At 40.3% G+C, this 18,375-nt stretch overlaps 1 protein-coding gene across 1 annotated transcript; it reads left to right on the forward strand.

Annotated features, from left to right (window-relative positions):
- The first annotated feature begins 4,217 nt into the window (after window positions 1-4,217).
- LOC308101126 (uncharacterized protein) lies at window positions 4,218-18,335 on the forward strand. Its single transcript, XM_080450482.1, has 5 exons — window positions 4,218-4,354; window positions 7,002-7,080; window positions 7,309-7,432; window positions 9,465-9,610; window positions 11,540-18,335. The coding sequence occupies exons 2-5, from the start codon at window positions 7,078-7,080 to the stop codon at window positions 17,900-17,902; spliced, it is 6,636 nt and encodes a 2,211-aa protein (XP_080306608.1). The 5' UTR covers window positions 4,218-4,354; window positions 7,002-7,077; the 3' UTR covers window positions 17,903-18,335.
- The last annotated feature ends 40 nt before the right edge of the window (window positions 18,336-18,375 follow it).

The raw sequence follows: 18,375 nt of genomic DNA on the forward strand, positions 1-18,375 counted from the left end.
TGTGTGTGTGTGTGTGTGTGTGTGTGTGTGTGTGTGTGTGTGTGTGTGTGTGTGTGTGTGTGTGTGTGTGTGTGTGTGTGTGTGTGTGTGTGTGTGTCTTTGTTTTACAGGCCCCCGGCTCATCTGACACCGTTTCATAGGCCTTCATTAAAGAGTACAAGTTTAGACCTGAAGTCAAGACAGTGAATGAAACATGAATCGAGGAGCCATCCTTTTTTATCTCTGCTTCCAGAAGAAGCCACCCTGCGGGCAAATCCATTTGGACTTGGCTTCTGGACGTGTAGAAACAAATTCGCCATTACCCTCCTGCAATTTTCATTCATAATGTGAACATCTGGTTATTTGTTACTGTCCATATTTTCCATGTACTGTATTTGTTGTCTTCATACATTTGGTCTAGACTAACATATGGGTTGTAGGAAGATTTAAAGAGGTCATCAAATTATCAAGGAGAAAATGTATAAACAAAGTTTGTTGGCTTTGCTGCATTCCAACTGTCCGCTATAGCTATAATGAATACAATTCTGCAGACTTTCTGACTTTTGAAAAATGTACCATTTTATCTCACCTGCAAAACTGCATTTTTCTTCATACTGTGTTTTATCATTTGAAGATGTAAAAAATTAAAGGTGGTGTAAGCGATTTTTCGTGTGTGTGTGTGTGTGTGTGCGTGTGCGTGTGCGTGTGCGTGTGCGTGTGCGTGCGTGCGTGCGTGCGTGTGTGCGTGCGTGCGTGCGTGCGTGTGTGTGTGTGTGTGAAAGTAACTTAAATAGCTCTATATTCTTATAGATATCATTGCTATTAGCTAGAGTGTTTGTTCAGTAACAGGGGTGTCCCTGTCTCTCCAGCTCTTTAGATAGAAAAAAAAATTCTGATCAGAATATCAATTGTATCCAATTAGGAGAGAGCTCATGCAGGGCATAGAACAAACAAGTGAAATAGTGATAATAATAATGACAGAAGAAACTTAACAGACACATTTGGAACTAGAACACTATAACTTACTCTTTACCTCTTTACCTGTCTAACTCTTAACTGCTGTGCTGCTTCTGGGCGACTGATTTCCCCCCGTGGGATCAATAAAGATATCTACTATAAAATTGAAGCTGATCAATTATCTTTCTGGAGCTCTCTCCTGATTGGATACAATTGGTATCCTGACCTGAACATTTATTTTGTGTTTACTAAAGAGCTGGAGAGACGGGGAGACCCCAGTTACTGAATACAATGCTTACAATCAGAATATAGAACTTAAATCTTTTAACAAAAAATCTATAAATGAATACAAAAAGTTTGGTATTTTTACCAAAGAAAAACTATATAAACAAACAAAACAAAAAACTCTAAGAAAGCTGGCTGGAATGTTGGTAACCTAAAAACAGGATTCCTTCTGACCCTGGGTTTGCTAAGTAAAAAACAAAAACATTGACAACTCTTACAGTAGCCTACATGTTGTAACACCCCACATCCACTCAACATTGTTCAGTACCATGTCTGAATACCACTGTGCTGGCAGGTAACAAGTGGGGGTGGGGTTGAAAAAATACTGTTCACAACAAGTCTGAATTACATGTATGTACATATTTTGACTATGAAGAAGTTGTATTTAACATGTCTCTCAGAGAAGTTATTTGTTTTCTTTCCCGAGACTCACTGATCTTCTGTGTCACTGAGGACAAAGTTGAGATTATCCAAAGTATATAAGGTGATGAAGATATTTGTTGTAAATTCAGGGCAAAGTTCAATCATCTCTGCTTGTGTTGTGCATTCAACTTCCAACATGAACTTGTATTGCAGCTGAGCAGGGAATTGTATAGTAGGTGGGGAGATAACAGTGGAGAGAATGAAACCAACACATGACCTGAATAGTCAATTCAATTTCAATTCAAAGGAGCTTTATTGGCATGAGAAAACATACGTTTACATTGCCAAAGCAAGCGTCAAATTATAATATAAAACGATTGAAGAAATAAATGGGGAAAGTATGTACAGTCGGAGGGGGTGCAGCATTGTGTTAAACAGAGCTATGTCATAGTTATAGTCATTCTTATCCATTCTCTCAATGGGCTAGCTTCTAACCGGTGAATACCTGGAACTACAGGAAATGTCCTGAGTATAAGAGAATACCATGGCCAGTGACGATTAACCACACCTGCATAATGTTTCAATTTGTCATTGTCTAATAGCAGGTCATTAGTGAAACTAGAAACAAATTCCTTTATAGTGTCTCATTGATCTGTAATCTAGCCTCTATGTAAACCATCTCCACAGTGGAAGCACATTCCAAAACATCCGGTGGTAACGCCTCGAAGAGAGGGAGGACAGAAACTAGACTAAACTATAAGAATTACATCATCATCATTTTATTTGCCTATCAAAAGACAACCTGCAACTCTTCTATTCCCCCTACTCCCATTCCAAGATGAAGCCACACCAAACGAGAATGGAGGAGGGAGTGTATACCACTATGTAAAATAGCAGCTGTACAGCCTGCAGGGGTTGCTATGTATGGAAGCACATATCACTCAGTAAAAATACATAGTTGTTTGTCCAAACGTCACGCAAATCAGTACAAATGATCTCTTTAGTTAAGTGATCAAGACGGATCTGTCCGATCCGCCTGATTTTTCACATTCCAGCCTGATTGGCGAATTCCGAACATTGCTGGCCCACACTAACCTACCTGACCTGGCGGAGACCTGTGCTCCGAGGAGCACTTTCTCTCATTGGGCTAACTTCTAGCCCGCAAATTAATAGTAAAATGAAACTCTTCCTCATTTTGCTTGGGACCCCATGGAACCCGCTAATGAACCCCTGGGGATCCCCGGACCCCACTTTGAGAATAACTATCTCACATTTGTGAGAAAGAAAATCTGAATGTTGAGTTATGATGTTGAGTTAGTTAGATACGCAAACACACATTATACTGACAATTCAGGCCTTTTGATGGATTCAGTAAATGTTATCTATGCAGTCAAGAGAGGGTAGGATGAAGCACGAATAAACAATGCACTTTTCGAAAAGCACTTCCAATTCCTGGGACACTTTTAATAAGTCTAGTCTGATGGTGTCTTCAATGTATTACCTTAAAAGGAGCACCTGAACCTCGACCAACAACCATTTCACAAATTAAGATACTTTTGTAATCCAAGTTGCTATTGCTCATTGTTGTCATCTTATTCTGACAACACCCAGCTGAGCTCACCTGTGTGTGGTTGGTTGTCAAGGTTCCAGTTAATTTCTAATATTCTCTCTGTCACTCAGACAGTCATCACATTGTCTTAAATGTGTAGAAGGGCTGGGTATAATGAGTCATTCTGGGACGCTGGGTTTTGTTGTGTGTAGTATTAGCAAGGATAATGCTAAAGTAATGTTGTCTATAACAACCCAAATTCCTGTTTGCTATCAACACTGGGGAAAACACAAACCATACAAATATATAAAGCATTATAAGGACGGGTATGTGTATGAGAGGAGAATGAGAAAGACTGAAATAAGTTGAGAATATTTAGCTAAACCAAAAATGTTATTAAAAGTGCAGATGGTTGCATCATAACTATCAAATGCTGTGTGTGTGTGTGTGTGTGTGTGTGTGTGTGTGTGTGTGTGTGTGTGTGTGTGTGTGTGTGTGTGTGTGTGTGTGTGTGTGTGTGTCCAATACGCATGACTACACAAAAATAGAATATGTTGCTGGGTTTATATGTTGCTGTTGCTGGGTTTTTGGCAATTATTTAAGGCCTCTGTTGCTTTGTAAACCTGGTTAAGCCTGTTAAAGGAATGGTATGCACATCTCCCTTCCTTTCTTTCTCCCTCTCTCTCTCTCCCCCTCTCCCTGTCTTGCGCTCTTGCTCTTTCTAGGCAGGTTTCGACTGTCACCAAGCTTGCAAGTCTGCTTGGCATGTCCCTCTGTCTGTGATAGAGTGTTCAGAAGTGTGTGTGTGTGTGTGTGTGTGTGTGTGTGTGTGTGTGTGTGTGTGTGTGTGTGTGTGTGTGTGTGTGTGTGTGTGTGTGTGTGTGTGTGTGTGTGTGTGTGTGTGTGCGTGCGCGTGCGCGTGCGTGTGCGTGTCTGGGTGCGTGTGTGGGTGGGTGGGTGGGTGGGTGGGTGGGTGTGTTCTTAGAGAAAAGGTGTGTGTGTGTGTGTGTGTGTGTGTGTGTGTGTGTGTGTGTGTGTGTGTGGGGGGGGGGGGGTCAGAGAGGCGGTGCTGATGCTGTTGAACCTGTTCTCCAGGCTTCAGCGAAGGCATTTAACTGACAGCCCCATCCTCCTTTAGACAAAACAGCTGTGACACTGTGTGGAGGAGACATTGTTACCAACGCTTTCCGAAGGTGGAGGTATCCCTGGCAGCATCAGAAGGTGAGTCCATATGCCTTGATGACATTGCATGCACTGAAGATGTATACAGTGGTTGATTCACTGTTAACTTAAGGATAGCCGTGGTTCAAAAAGGAGAGATGAACGGATTTGACATTTGAAATTGATTGACAGCAAGCCAATGGTGTATATTGAAGCGCTAAAATACATCAGTATTGATTGTAGGCATTGGAATTAATAACACACGTATTGACTGACAAATAGGTGGAATTCAACTATGGAAAGTATCATATACGTAGATTGAAAGCTGGTTCTTCTTCTTCTTTTCGTGTGTTTGAAGCATGTGGTTATATGACAGTTTTCCATTTATTTATTATTTTTTTAAGATATCTTTTATTGATAGGAAAGTGGGTTGATAGGATTACCAGCCTATGGATGTGGTATGCGCCTGGACCGCTAGGCCAGCGGGCACCCCAGTTTCCCATTTCTTTACACAGTCCTTTGCATTATTATTGAACTCTGCGAGATCTTTTAAGCTGCACTGGTTGGGTAGTAGAGGACCACAACTGTTACTTGTAGAGGGCTTGAACCTGATCAGTGGTTCTCAAACATTTTCATGTCAAGGACCCCCAAATTGATTTGTATTTGGTCGTGCATGGACCCTCATCTGAAAAGATTATGTGAAGATTTGTCAACATGTTTTGAAAATATCCAATCTAGAAGTTCCCATTGAGTTGAATCGCATTGTGTTATGAGCTTGTAGGTCAGATATTTTCCAATAGCTGAAAAATAAAATAGGGCTTAAGTGTTATAACTGTTCCTTATTTTGCTGGGGACCCCCTGGAACCTCTTTAAGGACCACTAGAACCAGTGAACTAGAGGGTTCACCCATAACAATTCTGTCAACTTAGATTGGATTTGGTGTCATTTCCTAAGCTGAGACTTAGAGAGTTGTGTCTGACCCCGATTATCTTGTAGTGCGAGTCTAGCTTTCGGATGGAGCACAGAGGCATGCTTTTTTGTTTTACTTGTTTCATTTTGTGGTTTGTTTTGTATTCCAACAAATCAATGCAATTTTTAAGTGCACTTTTCTAATTTTCTGGCTTGCAAACTATACCCTGTGGCTCAAACTAGAGTGCAACCAGGTAAATAAATATACATTTGATGTAGTCACTGAGTTTAATAAGCATTTCTTATTTATCTGTCACTTAGGACAGTGGACATGATAAATGACATCTCTGATTTGACAAAAGCATCATCATCTGTTTTCACAATAGACTTTTGCATAAATACTTAATATAGACTTGCACAGCACAAAACACAAACAATATACATTACGATATTTGATGGAGATTCCTTTAAATGCATTTAAATGTACAGTATTACCACTTAGAGTAAGCGTGTTATTCTTAGAGCCCTATCTCTGTCAAAGCAGGTACAGTTTATAGCATTAACATTTGTAATTGAGGGTATAGGGTGTGGTTGGAGGAACGCGCGATGAAACTGTGTGTGTGTGTGTGTGTGTGTGTGTGTGTGTGTGTGTGTGTGTGGGGGTGTGTGTGTGTGTGTGTGTGTGTGTGTGTGTGTGGGGGGGGGGTGTGTGTGTGTGTGTGTGTGTGGTATGGCATGTCACCTAGCACGTACCCAAACCAACTGGTTTGTGGCACATTCCCTTTAACAACCCTGGCAGGGTTGGATTCCTGAAGCGTGAGGTCGTACAGTATGTAAAAGATGGTGTGCGTGCGTGCGTGCGTGTGAGTGAGTGTGTGTGTGCGTTGCAGTCAGTTGTCAGCCAGCCAACACATTTAAAGTGCAATCCATCTGCTTTGTCTCTAAACAAAGAATATCATGATGAGAAAGACTTCTGAAGCAAGATTTGTACTTGCTGACCTGATTTACAACGTTGTGAGCTAGTAGATCTGCTATTTTCGGCACATGACACAGAGCATAAATTAGGTATGAGGAATATCAGAATGTGAAATAATAGTAGTGGGGCTAACTACTTGTAAACACCTGCTTACAGAAACATGTTGCCTTGCTGACAGCCTGACTAATTATCCACATTCAGAACAGGTGTGAGAGTGGTTGAGCACAGCACCTTTGAAGTGCCACATTCCCCCAAATTCCTGCTTGGAGCTTTTGTGTTAGTGAAGTTTCAGTGTCCTCTCTTAGTTGGTAATAATTTTTTTCTGCCATATTATTAACTTTGTGTTGTGAATAGGCTTTTGTGAAAGCTACTATAAACTCATCATGAAGATATGGGTGTAGTAGAGAATTTAATTATTGGGTTTGAAGATGTCAAAACACTAGGCCATTTGACTTGCAAGGTTCAAATGTTTGAAATTATGAAAAGGAATGGCATTCTGTCTATTTAAGTGCTGAACTGGGGAAAAGTCTTGATGTTGTATGTTTGCTTCATTGCTTGAAGTACTGTATTCATTGTATGCATTATTTCACTCAAACTTCTGCATATGCAAGCACTTATGGCTCTTGCAGGAAAAGAGAAAGCATACTATGCTATCTAAAAAAACTGTCACCAAAATTTAAATCATTAGCAAGTGTGTTTATCTCAGGCCAAAATAGATCATTAATAATTATAATATTTTTTTAATTTTTACTTGGAAAAACCCTGAACTTTTTAGGTTTTTACTGTTCAATGTGTCACATATCTTGTCTTTGTGTTCAACAGGTTAAGTTTGCTGCGTTGGATTCTATAAACAACTTGATTTCCTGTTACTTCCTGATGTGGATGCACCTATGAAGTCATGGTGAGTTTAAAAGAATGACTTTCAGTTAAATCTTTATCACTTGTGACATCCAGACATGCAATTTTTATTATAGCCTACATACACATGATACTGAGGTGATCAACTAACTATATCCATGGTCCAAGTCCACGGGTTGTGTGACACATACTAGCTGTACACAGCATCTGAGTTAAATGAACACTCTGGATTTTCCTGTGTGAAATAAAACTGACTTTTTCCCCAATCCAGAGTGAGGAGAGTCAAACTAGAGGAATCGCTGAAAGCCTGCTCCTGGGGGACTCTGAGACGGGAGGAGTTGTCATCACAGGAGTTAAAGATGACACAATCGCTGCAAGGAGTGGCCTCAAGCAAGGTAGGACATGGGAAGGGAAAGCTCTTAATCCATTTAAAATGTAACTACATAAACTTTAAATGTGTACTTTATTTCTGATGTAAAAAATAACCAGTGGTGGAAGAAGTACTAAAATGTTTTACTTAAGTAAAGGTATCAATACTGCAATGTAGAAATAATCTGTTACAAGAACAGTATGGAATTCAAAATGTACTTGTCTTGAGTAAACGTAAAAAAGTATTGGCATCTAAATGAACTTAAAGAACCAAAAGTAGAAAGTACTCATTGTGCAGAAGGTTTAAAGTATAAAAATCTTTTGAAAATGGCAGATCTACAAGCTCACAATGCACCACGATGCGATGCATTGTGAGCTTGTAGATCAGCTACTTTCAAATGACCAAAATGTATATAGGGCTGAAGTGGTTAATGTATGTTTTGTAGTAATAATCAAAATCTAAAAAGTAACTAGTAACTAAAGTTGTCCAATAATTGTAGTGGAGTAAAAGTATAATATTTGCCTCTGAGATTTTGTGGAGTAGAAGTAAAAGTACTGACATTTGGAAATACTCCAGTAAAGTAAAAAATACCTCAATTGTACCAAATTACCAATTCTATTTTTCTCCTTGGGTTTTCGATTTAAGTATTACATAAGGTCTGTTTTTAACATAAGCTTAAAGGAGTAGTTCACCCCAAAAAAAATCTTATTTTCTATCAATTGCACACCCCATGAAGCCTTGAATTCATGGAGCTTTTTTTTTTTTTTTTGCATTCCTAAGCCAATAATTTGATGACCGGCGGAGTCTCCTACTCAAAGTGTCTCCTACTGAACGATGACCCGGTCATCAAATAATTGGCTCAGGAATGCGACAAAAACTAAAATGTCTCTATGAATTCAAGGCTTCATGGGGTGTGTGATGGAAAATAGGTCCTTTTTCCTGTGAACTACTCCTTTTTTCATGTTTTCTTCTATAACATAAATGATGGCCATTAATATGCAACCATGAATTTTGAAGCTGTTATGTGCCTATTTTGTTTAACACTTAAATTGTATGTGGTTAAAAAATAGTAAAAAAAGAGATGATCTTGTTATCATAAGCCTTTGTTTGCTACAGAGTTTATTTTCTTAATTTATTTAAGACTCAATGCAAAGATTCCATTGGAGATCTGTAGTGAGAACCTTTTGTCTACTAAAAGACTATCCTTGTAGCACACTACTGACTGATATCAGTGGTGTAAAGTAACTAAGTACATTTACTCAAGTACTGTAGGCCTACTTAAGTACAATTTTGAGGTATTTTTTACTTACTGGTGTATTTCCAATTTTCAGTAGTTTTACTTCTACTCCACTACATCTCAGAGGCAAATATTGTATTTTTACTCCACTACATTATTTATTTGAAATTATTTGAAAACTTTGGTTACTTTGTATATATTGATTATTACGAAACATACAATAACCACTTGAAATGTGTACCCCTATATACATTTCGGCCATTTGAAAATAGCCAATCTACAAGCTCACAATGGGTCACGATGCCACGCATTGTGAGCTTGTTGATCTGCTATTTTCAAAAGATTTTTATACATTAAAAAACTTGTGAAATGGGACATTCTGCATAATGAGTACTTTCTACTTTTAGTACTTTTAAGTACATTTTTATACCTATACTTTTGTACTTTTACTCAAGTAAATTTTGAGTTCCAGACTTTAACTTGTAACATGAGTATTTCTACATTGCATTATTGATACTTTCACCTAAGTAAAACATTTGAGTACTTTTTCCACCACTGTCAAATAGTGATTTAACCACATGCACCCTATTATCCCTATTTTGGGCATGTCGTATCAGGTGAACATTTGGTGAAAATAGACTATGTACAAGCTCAAAATGGCTGATCTACAAGCTCATTCGTCCCAATGTAGCACAATGTGAGCTTGTAGATCAGCCATTTTCAGTCGGAGGTGACCAAGTATAGACCCCTGGGGGACCCAGGTCAACACAGTGTTTTATAGGGTTTAAGTGGTTAAATGGTTTTGATAACTCTTTTATAGGAGATGAGACTGTGGCTGCCACCATACACCTGGGCCACCTTGGAAAAGAAGACCTAGCTCAGATACTGAAAGTCTTGGAGCCTTATGATGACAACATGAAGGTTGTGACAAAGCCGGTGCTAAAAGCCGGCATCAGCCTCGATCAGGTAAGGATCAAACTCCACATCATACATTGCTGCTGCCATATAAGAGCTAATTTTTCAGCGTTCATATTCATGAGCTACTGGCCTGTGCTGGCAGCCGAGAGAGAGCTTCTGTACAGTTTTCATCAAACGGCAGTAGTATGTTATTTCTATGGTCTTGGACAGTGTTCTGAAGAGTTGTAATGTGTATTGCTCTGAGCCAGTACTCATAAACATTATAGTAGGCCTACTTTTGGTAGTTTCCCTGATATAAACGGGGTTTAGTTGCCACTGCTATCACATGAAGCTCATCATGTCGGCATAAAAGCTAAAATGACCTGACCTTCCGAACTGGGGAAAGCCTGTCTGAACCCGACATCAGAGGGAGTATGTATTGCGCTTTAATGTTATGCGCCACCTAGGACCTAAGCTCAATGCACTTGTAGATCGGCTATTTACAAATACCGATGTACTGTATATGGGGTTAAGTTGATTCTGATGCTATATTAACAAATTTAGCTGGGGACCCCCTGAAGCCCCCTCAAGGACCCCTGGGGGCCACCCAACCTCACTTTGAGAACCACTGCCCTAGAGGACATATTACTTGTACCAAACATTTTTGGACAACATTTCATACATGGACTTTGTCTGAGAGCAAACCAGTGAAGAACATGGGAGTCAAGCAACTAGCCTTTCATATTAGTAGTTGGTGTAAAAATAAAGCCCGATTCAAACTTTGTGGTACAAGGTGTTGTGCTCTGAAAATAGCCGATCTACAAGCTCACAATGTGTTGCGGATCTAGATTTATTTTAGATATTTTCAGTGTGCGACACATTGTATGACAGCATTAGTTAACCACATGAACCCTAGCTTCTCTATTGGTCATGTCGTAATAGGCGAGCATTCTGTGAAAATAGCAGATCAACAAGCGTGTCGCGTGGTGATGTGTTGTGAGCTTGTAGATTGGCTATTCTTGCAGAAGAGATTTCATGTTGAGGAGTACAAACACTTGGGGGACCCCATAGGATTTAAGTGGTGAAGCACAACTATTTTAGCAAAACTGACGAGAGTTAAATCTTTTTGTTGAGTTACATTTTGAATGTGCAGATTATTATAAGCATACAGCACCTTATTCACAAATGATGAACTGCCCAAAAACTAACTGTCTAAAATCATAGAAATAATTTGTAAACTGAATTTCTGTTGTTTTCTGTTTCTGTCTTTCTTTTAGTCCCTACTTAAAGGGATATTTCACTTTTGAACATGTTTGTGGTCTTTTAAATATGTACTCAGGCTTTTGTGAGCACCCCAGGCAGTTTTTTAAGTTGCTTTATTCAGTATTTAGATATTTGATATTGAGTATTTAGATATTTTATATTGATTTTATCAGACACACCCCCTTCCTATACTAACCCAACTTCAATCTCTATTTTAACCATCTTAGATTCATTGAAAACACCTGTTGTTGGTTCTGGTGACTGATATTGTCCTTCTAATGTGTGAGGGGGATGTTTTTTTCAATTCCTTTTTTCATTTATTTTTTATAAGTTTTCTGGAAAATGAAAATAAATAAATAAAAATAAAGTGAATGAAAACAGTAATTGAAAAAACATGGCCCCTCAAGTATTAGGGCAATATCAGAACTATGGGCGTTTTTCCCCCCGATTTTAATCTATCATGGTTAAAATGGAGTTTGACGTTATAATGTGTTTGTATAGGAAGCGGTGTGTCTGATAAAATGAATATATCTAAATACTGAATCAAGCAACTTGCCTGGGGTGCTCACAAAAGTCAGAGTTTGTTGTTTGAAAGTGAAATATCCTTTAAATATAGGCCTAATACCCAAAGTACAACTTAAAGCCATGTCAAACATAATTTGTCTGCTAGTGGTTGGTGAACTTGTGTTTTGAATGTATCTTTACTGAACTTATTTACCTCTTGATTGTCTACAGATGCTCAGTGCCAGCTACGACCAAAAGAAGGAACTCTCAATGGATGCATCAGCTGAAACGCCAGCTATTAAGCTTGATGGCCTAAAAGGACAGTTAAATTCAGTTGGTGGGTTGGGGGGTGAAATAAGTGGTCCTACTATGAATGGAGAGTTGCCCAATCTTACCCTGAACACACCTTCCGCTGACGGAAGTGCCAAGTTCACAATGCCAACCATTGGAATGTCTGGGCCAGTGATAAAAGGAGCAGATCTGGATGGTAACCTCAGCTCACCTGATGTCAGTGTCACAACTCCACAGCTCAGCACCCCTGACGCCTCACTTAAGATCAAGACACCAGCAGTCAAGACGGGTGGATTGAATTACAAGGCTCCGAAATTCAAGATGCCACACTTCAATCTACCTCATATCAAAGCCAATGCACCATCAGGAGATGTGAATGTTTCAACTGACCTGCAGACACCAGACTTAAATCTCTCAGCCCCTACAGTAGATGTAAAAACTCCAGATGTGGACTTAAGTGTGCCAAATGTGGATGTGAATGGTCCAGAAGTGGACTTGAAAACTCCAGAACCTCTATCTGGGAAAATCAAATGGCCACATCTCAAATGGAAAAATCCCAAGGTTAAAGGACCAGATGTGGATGTAGACCTGTCTACACCGAAGATTGATGGTGAGTTGAGCATACCAGATGTAGACCTTGATCTGCCTAAAGCTGAACTTAATGGGCCTGATGTGGATGTTCAAGTCCCAGATATCAACTGTGAGGCTCCATCCGGTAAAATTAACTGGCCTCATTTGAACTGGAAGAAACCCAAACTTGGTGTTCATGGTCCAAAAGCTGACATGGACATAGATGCACCGGCTATTGATCTCTCAGCTCCAAAGATCGAGGGTGAGATTAATGCCCCAGATGTTGACTTGAGTCTACCCAACGCTAATGTTGAAGTCCCCGATGTGGATGTTCAGTCGCCAGATATTGATCTTGAACCTCCATCAGGCAAGATCAATTGGCCTCATTTGAAGTGGAAGATACCTAAATTACATGGTCCGAAAGCTGATCTGGACATTGATGCAGACCTGAAGACACCAGAAGTAGAATTATCATCTCCAAAGATTGAGGGTGATATTAAAACACCCGATGTGGATGTTCAAGTCCCAGACATTGATGTTGAAGGTCCTTCAGGCCAGATCAATTGGCCTCATTTGAAGTGGAAGAAGCCTAAATGGCATGGTTCAAAAGCTGATCTAGACATCGATGCAGACCTGAAAACACCAGATGTCGATCTCTCGGCTCCAAAAATGGATGGGGAAATTGTGGCACCAGATGTTGACTTGACTTTACCCACAGTTGATGGTGACATTGATGCCCCTTCTGGAAAAATTAAATTCCCAACACTAAAAAAGCCCAAGTTCTGGCTTACAGGACCAAAGATAAAGGCACCAGAGATTGATCTTGATGCAGATGTGAATTCACCCGATGTTAGTCTCTCAGCTCCTCAAGTAGAAGCATCACTTGACACACCTGATGCAGATCTCTCGTTGCCTGGTGTAGATATTGACCACCCTGAGCTTGATGTAGATATTGATGCTCCATCTGGGAAATTCAAATGGCCTACTATTAAAAAGCCAAAGTGGACACTCTCAGGTCCTAAGGTTAAAGGACCAGAGGTTGATCTAGATGCTAACCTTTCAGCACCTGACTTGAGTCTCTCCACTCCAAACATTGAGGGGGATATAAGTACACCAGCTGTTGATCTCAGTTTACCTGAAGTTGACCTGGAAGGCCCTAAGGTTGACATTGATGCTCCAGATGTTGATATTGATCCTCCATCTGGAAAATTCAAATGGTTTACCTTAAAGAAACCTAAATTTGGTACACTGAAAGGACCCAAGGTGGACCTTGATGCTGACTTGGATGTGAAAGGGCCTGACATGGATCTCAATGCACCAGACCTTAGCCTTTCTGCACCTCAAATTGAGGGTAGCATTGATACTCCAGATCTCAATGTTGGCTTACCTAATGTGGATATCAAGGGCCCAGATGTTGATCTTGATCCTCCCTCTAGTAAATTTAAGTTTCCTAAAATCAAACTACCAAAAATCAAAGGGCCAAAAGTGAAAGCTCCAGAGATTAATGTGGATGCTGATGTAAAGGTACCAGACATTGATGCCAGTGTTGATTTACCCAAAGTGGAGCTGGAAGCACCTAATCTTGACCTGAAAGCACCAGATCTCTCTCTGTCCACACCAAAGATTGAAGGAGGTATCGATGCTCCAGATGCTAATATCACCTTGCCAAATGTTGATCTCCAAGGACCTGATGCAGATATTGATGCTCCAAAATTCAAGCTTCCCAAAATCAAATTGCCAAAGTTTAGCGGCTTGACATTGCCAAGGGTGAAAGGACCAAACATTGACACTGACCTGAAGACCCCAGAGCTGGATGCTTCTGTTCCTAATGTGGATGTCAACCTGCCTGTAGCAGATTTATCAGGGCCTGATATTGATGTTAAAGCTCCAGAATTGAATCTTAAAGGTCCCCAAATTGATGGAGACATTGCTGCTCCAGATTTGAATGTCAGCCTGCCTAAATCAGACATAACTGTACCAGGTGTAGATCTTGATGTCCGTTTGCCAAAAGCTGCTCCTACTCTTGAAGGAGGTCTCGGTACCCCAGATCTGGATCTTAAGCTACCAAAATCAGACATAGAGACTCCCGAACTAGACCTGACATCTCCTGATCTTGATATTGATGCTTCTACTGGACAACTGAAATTTCCATCTCTTAAAATGCCAAAATGGGACTTCTCTGGACCTAAAATAAAAGGTCCTGACCTTGATGCTGACCTTAAGACAGATGTTAGTCTTCCAAACATAGATATTGATTTACCAAAAGCAGACCTCCAGGGACCTGATCTTAAGACAACAGCACCAGACATCAATCTTTCTGCCCCACAGATCGAGGGAGAGCTGTCTACTCCAGATCTAGACATAAATTTGCCCAAAGCTGAAATCAAGGGACCAGATGTGGATCTTAAAGCACCTGATGTTGATATAGACACATCTTCAAAATTCAAATTACCCAAAATCACACTACCCAAGTTTGGTTTATCCAAAGCAAATGTGGAGGGACCTGATCTAGATATCCAAGGGCCTGATCTAGACTTAAAAGCACCAGACCTCAATCTATCTGCCCCAAAGTTGGAAGGAGATCTCTCTATACCTGATCTTAAGACAACAGCACCAGACATCAATCTTTCTGCCCCAAAGATTGAGGGAGAGCTGTCTACTCCAGATCTAGACATAAATTTGCCCAAAGCTGAAATCAAGGGACCAGATGTGGATCTTCAAGCACCTGATGTTGATATAGACACATCTTCAAAATTCAAATTACCCAAAATCACACTACCCAAGTTTGGTTTATCCAAAGCAAATGTGGAGGGACCTGATCTAGATATCCAAGGGCCTGATCTAGACTTAAAAGCACCAGACCTCAATCTATCTGCCCCAAAGTTGGAAGGAGATCTCTCTATACCTGATCTTAAGACAACAGCACCAGACATCAATCTTTCTGCCCCAAAGATTGAGGGAGAGCTGTCTACTCCAGATCTAGACATACATTTGCCCAAAGCTGAAATCAAGGGACCAGATGTGGATCTTCAAGCACCTGATGTTGATATAGACACATCTTCAAAATTCAAATTACCCAAAATCACACTACCCAAGTTTGGTTTATCCAAAGCAAATGTGGAGGGACCTGATCTAGATATCCAAGGGCCTGATCTAGACTTAAAAGCACCAGACCTCAATCTATCTGCCCCAAAGTTGGAAGGAGACCTCTCTATACCTGATCTTAAGACAACAGCACCAGACATCAATCTTTCTGTCCCACAGATTGAGGGAGAGCTGTCTACTCCAGATCTAGACATACATTTGCCCAAAGCTGAAATCAAGGGACCAGATGTGGATTTTCAAGCACCTGATGTTGATATAGACACATCTTCAAAATTCAAATTACCCAAAATCACACTACCCAAGTTTGGTTTATCCAAAGCAAATGTGGAGGGACCTGATCTAGATATCCAAGGGCCTGATCTAGACTTAAAAGCACCAGACCTCAATCTATCTGCCCCAAAGTTGGAAGGAGACCTCTCTATACCTGATCTTAAGACAACAGCACCAGACATCAATCTTTCTGTCCCACAGATTGAGGGAGAGCTGTCTACTCCAGATCTAGACATACATTTGCCCAAAGCTAAAATCAAGGGACCAGATGTGGATCTTCAAGCACCTGATGTTGATATAGACACATCTTCAAAATTCAAATTACCCAAAATCACACTACCCAAGTTTGGTTTATCCAAAGCAAATGTGGAGGGACCTGATCTAGATATCCAAGGGCCTGATCTAGACTTAAAAGCACCAGACCTCAATCTATCTGCCCCAAAGTTGGAAGGAGACCTCTCTATACCTGATCTTAAGACAACAGCACCAGACATCAATCTTTCTGCCCCACAGATTGAGGGTGAGCTGTCTACTCCAGATCTAGACATAAATTTGCCCAAAGCTGAAATAAAGGGACCAGATGTGGATATCCAAGCGCCTGATCTAAACTTAAAAGCACCAGACCTCGATCTATCTGCCCCACAGTTGGAGGGAGACCTCTCTATACCAGATCTCAATTTGAATTTGCCTACAGCTGACCTAAAAGCCCCTGATTTGGAGTTACTTAAATCTGAGTTGAATCTTTCAAAACCAAAACTGGAAGCAGAGATACCTACACCAGATACAGATTTTATTTTAGCCAGAGCTGAACTAAAAGAGCTAGAGGCAGATGTTCAGGCACCTGAAGTTGATCTGGATACATCTGGAAAACTCAACCTGCCAAAAGTATCCGATCTAGAAGTCAGTGCTGGTCTATCTTCCCCAAATGTAGACATTTCAGGTCCTGATGTTGATGCCGGTCTACCAAAGGCAGATCTCCAGGGGGCTGACATCAATCTCTCTGCCCCAAATATTGAGGGAGACGTATCTATTCCAGATCTAGATCTTATTTTGCCCAAAGCTGAAATCAAGGAACCAGATGTCAATATTGAAGCACCAAATGTTGATCTTGAAGTCGAGGGGCTTGATCTAGCGGTCAGTGCTCCAACTGTGGATCTCGGTTTACCTAAATCAGAACTCCAGGGGCCTGATCTGGATTTAACAGAACCAGACCTCAGTCTCTCTGCCCCCAAAATTGAACCAGACATAAATGTGAATTTACCAACAGCTGAATCAGAAGGCCCTGAATTGAATCTACCTACCACAAGTATTGGAGGAGACATTTCTACTCCAGAAGTGGATATCAACTTAACTAAAGCAGACCTTGATGGACCTGAAGTAGCATTAAACGCCCCGAGTGTGGATATCGATGCCCCATTTGGTAAATTCCAAATGCCACACTTTAAGCTCCCCAAACTTGGTCTTTCAAGCCCTGAAGTGGATGGCCCAAGTGTTGATATAGGCACACCAGATGTAAGTGTCTCAGCTGAGACTGAAATTGAGGTGCCTGAAGTAGAACTAGATGCCAATGATGCAAATGTTAATCTCTCAGCCCCAAACATCGATACCACAAATGTGGATCTGTCTGCCCCAAAGATTCAGGGAGATGCAGATGTTGATTTAAGTTTGCCTGGAGTGGATGTGGATACCCAAGATGTCCCTGATGTCGATGCAAGTCTCAAAAGTCCTGATCTAAGTGTCAAAGCTGATGGAGATGTTGACGTCAAAGATTCTCCAAAAAGCAAGCTGAGATGGCCCTTTAAATGGAGGCTTAGGTCTGGTTCGAAATCTAGTGAGGAGGAGGGAAGTGGAGCCGACTCTGAGACTGACTCATCCAATGTTGAGGTGGAGGTTCCAAAATTCAAGTTACACAGACTACCAAGGAACAGCATTGATGAAGCCGGTGGATTTGATGATAGTATTGAGGCACAGTACACTGGAGGGCTAAAAACGGAACAAAAGGATTATATCATGAGCAAAGGAGTCCGCTTGCCTCAAGTAAACAGCACACCAAATGTGGGGAAGATCAACATTATGGAGAGGTTGAGAATGGCCAGAGAAAAAACACCTGCAGTTAATGTCTCGCCAGCTGAAGGGAAAGATGATCTTGGTCTCAAAGGGCACCTCACTGCCCCAAGTCTTGATGTCAGCACCTCTACAGAATCAAGCGATTTCCCTTTGGTCAGAGGTGGAACTTTCAAAATTGCTAAGTCTGAGTCTGGCCCAGTCCTGGAGCACCCTGTCGTTGTTTCTTCCGAGGAAAATGATAAATTGTCAATAAGCCTCTCCAATATGCTTGGTCTAAATATCGAAGATTGATTAATCCCTGTAGTGTGAATGTAAACATATCATCCATCAACTTTGTAAATACATTTAAATTAAATGATTCAGCCACTCATTTTTGATGATGTAAATTATATGATATGATATTGTGCTCATTGAACTTTGCTATTAGGTATCTGCTCATAACCATGTCACTGACAGCACTACATCTGAAATGACATGGCAGCCTGAAGGAAAATGTTTTGATATAGTTGTGTATACACCTGATATTTATATGCTGGATGCTTTTTCTAAATCTTGACTTGGAAGTAATCTTCTTTTTTTTACCAACTGTCTCAGTATTTAATATCCTACTGTAATACAATGTAATACTTTGTTTATGTATTTTTAATTGATATCTCAATTTTAGTTATGAATTGGAATGTATTGTAACCATTTTTTTGTCTAATAAATAACTCAATACCTTCAATGTGATGATTATTTACTGTTAATATTTAGATTCAGTTATA

Source organism: Gymnoscopelus braueri (assembly GCF_963280865.1).
Source record: "Gymnoscopelus braueri genome assembly, chromosome: 14".
Lineage (NCBI taxonomy): Eukaryota > Metazoa > Chordata > Actinopteri > Myctophiformes > Myctophidae > Gymnoscopelus > Gymnoscopelus braueri.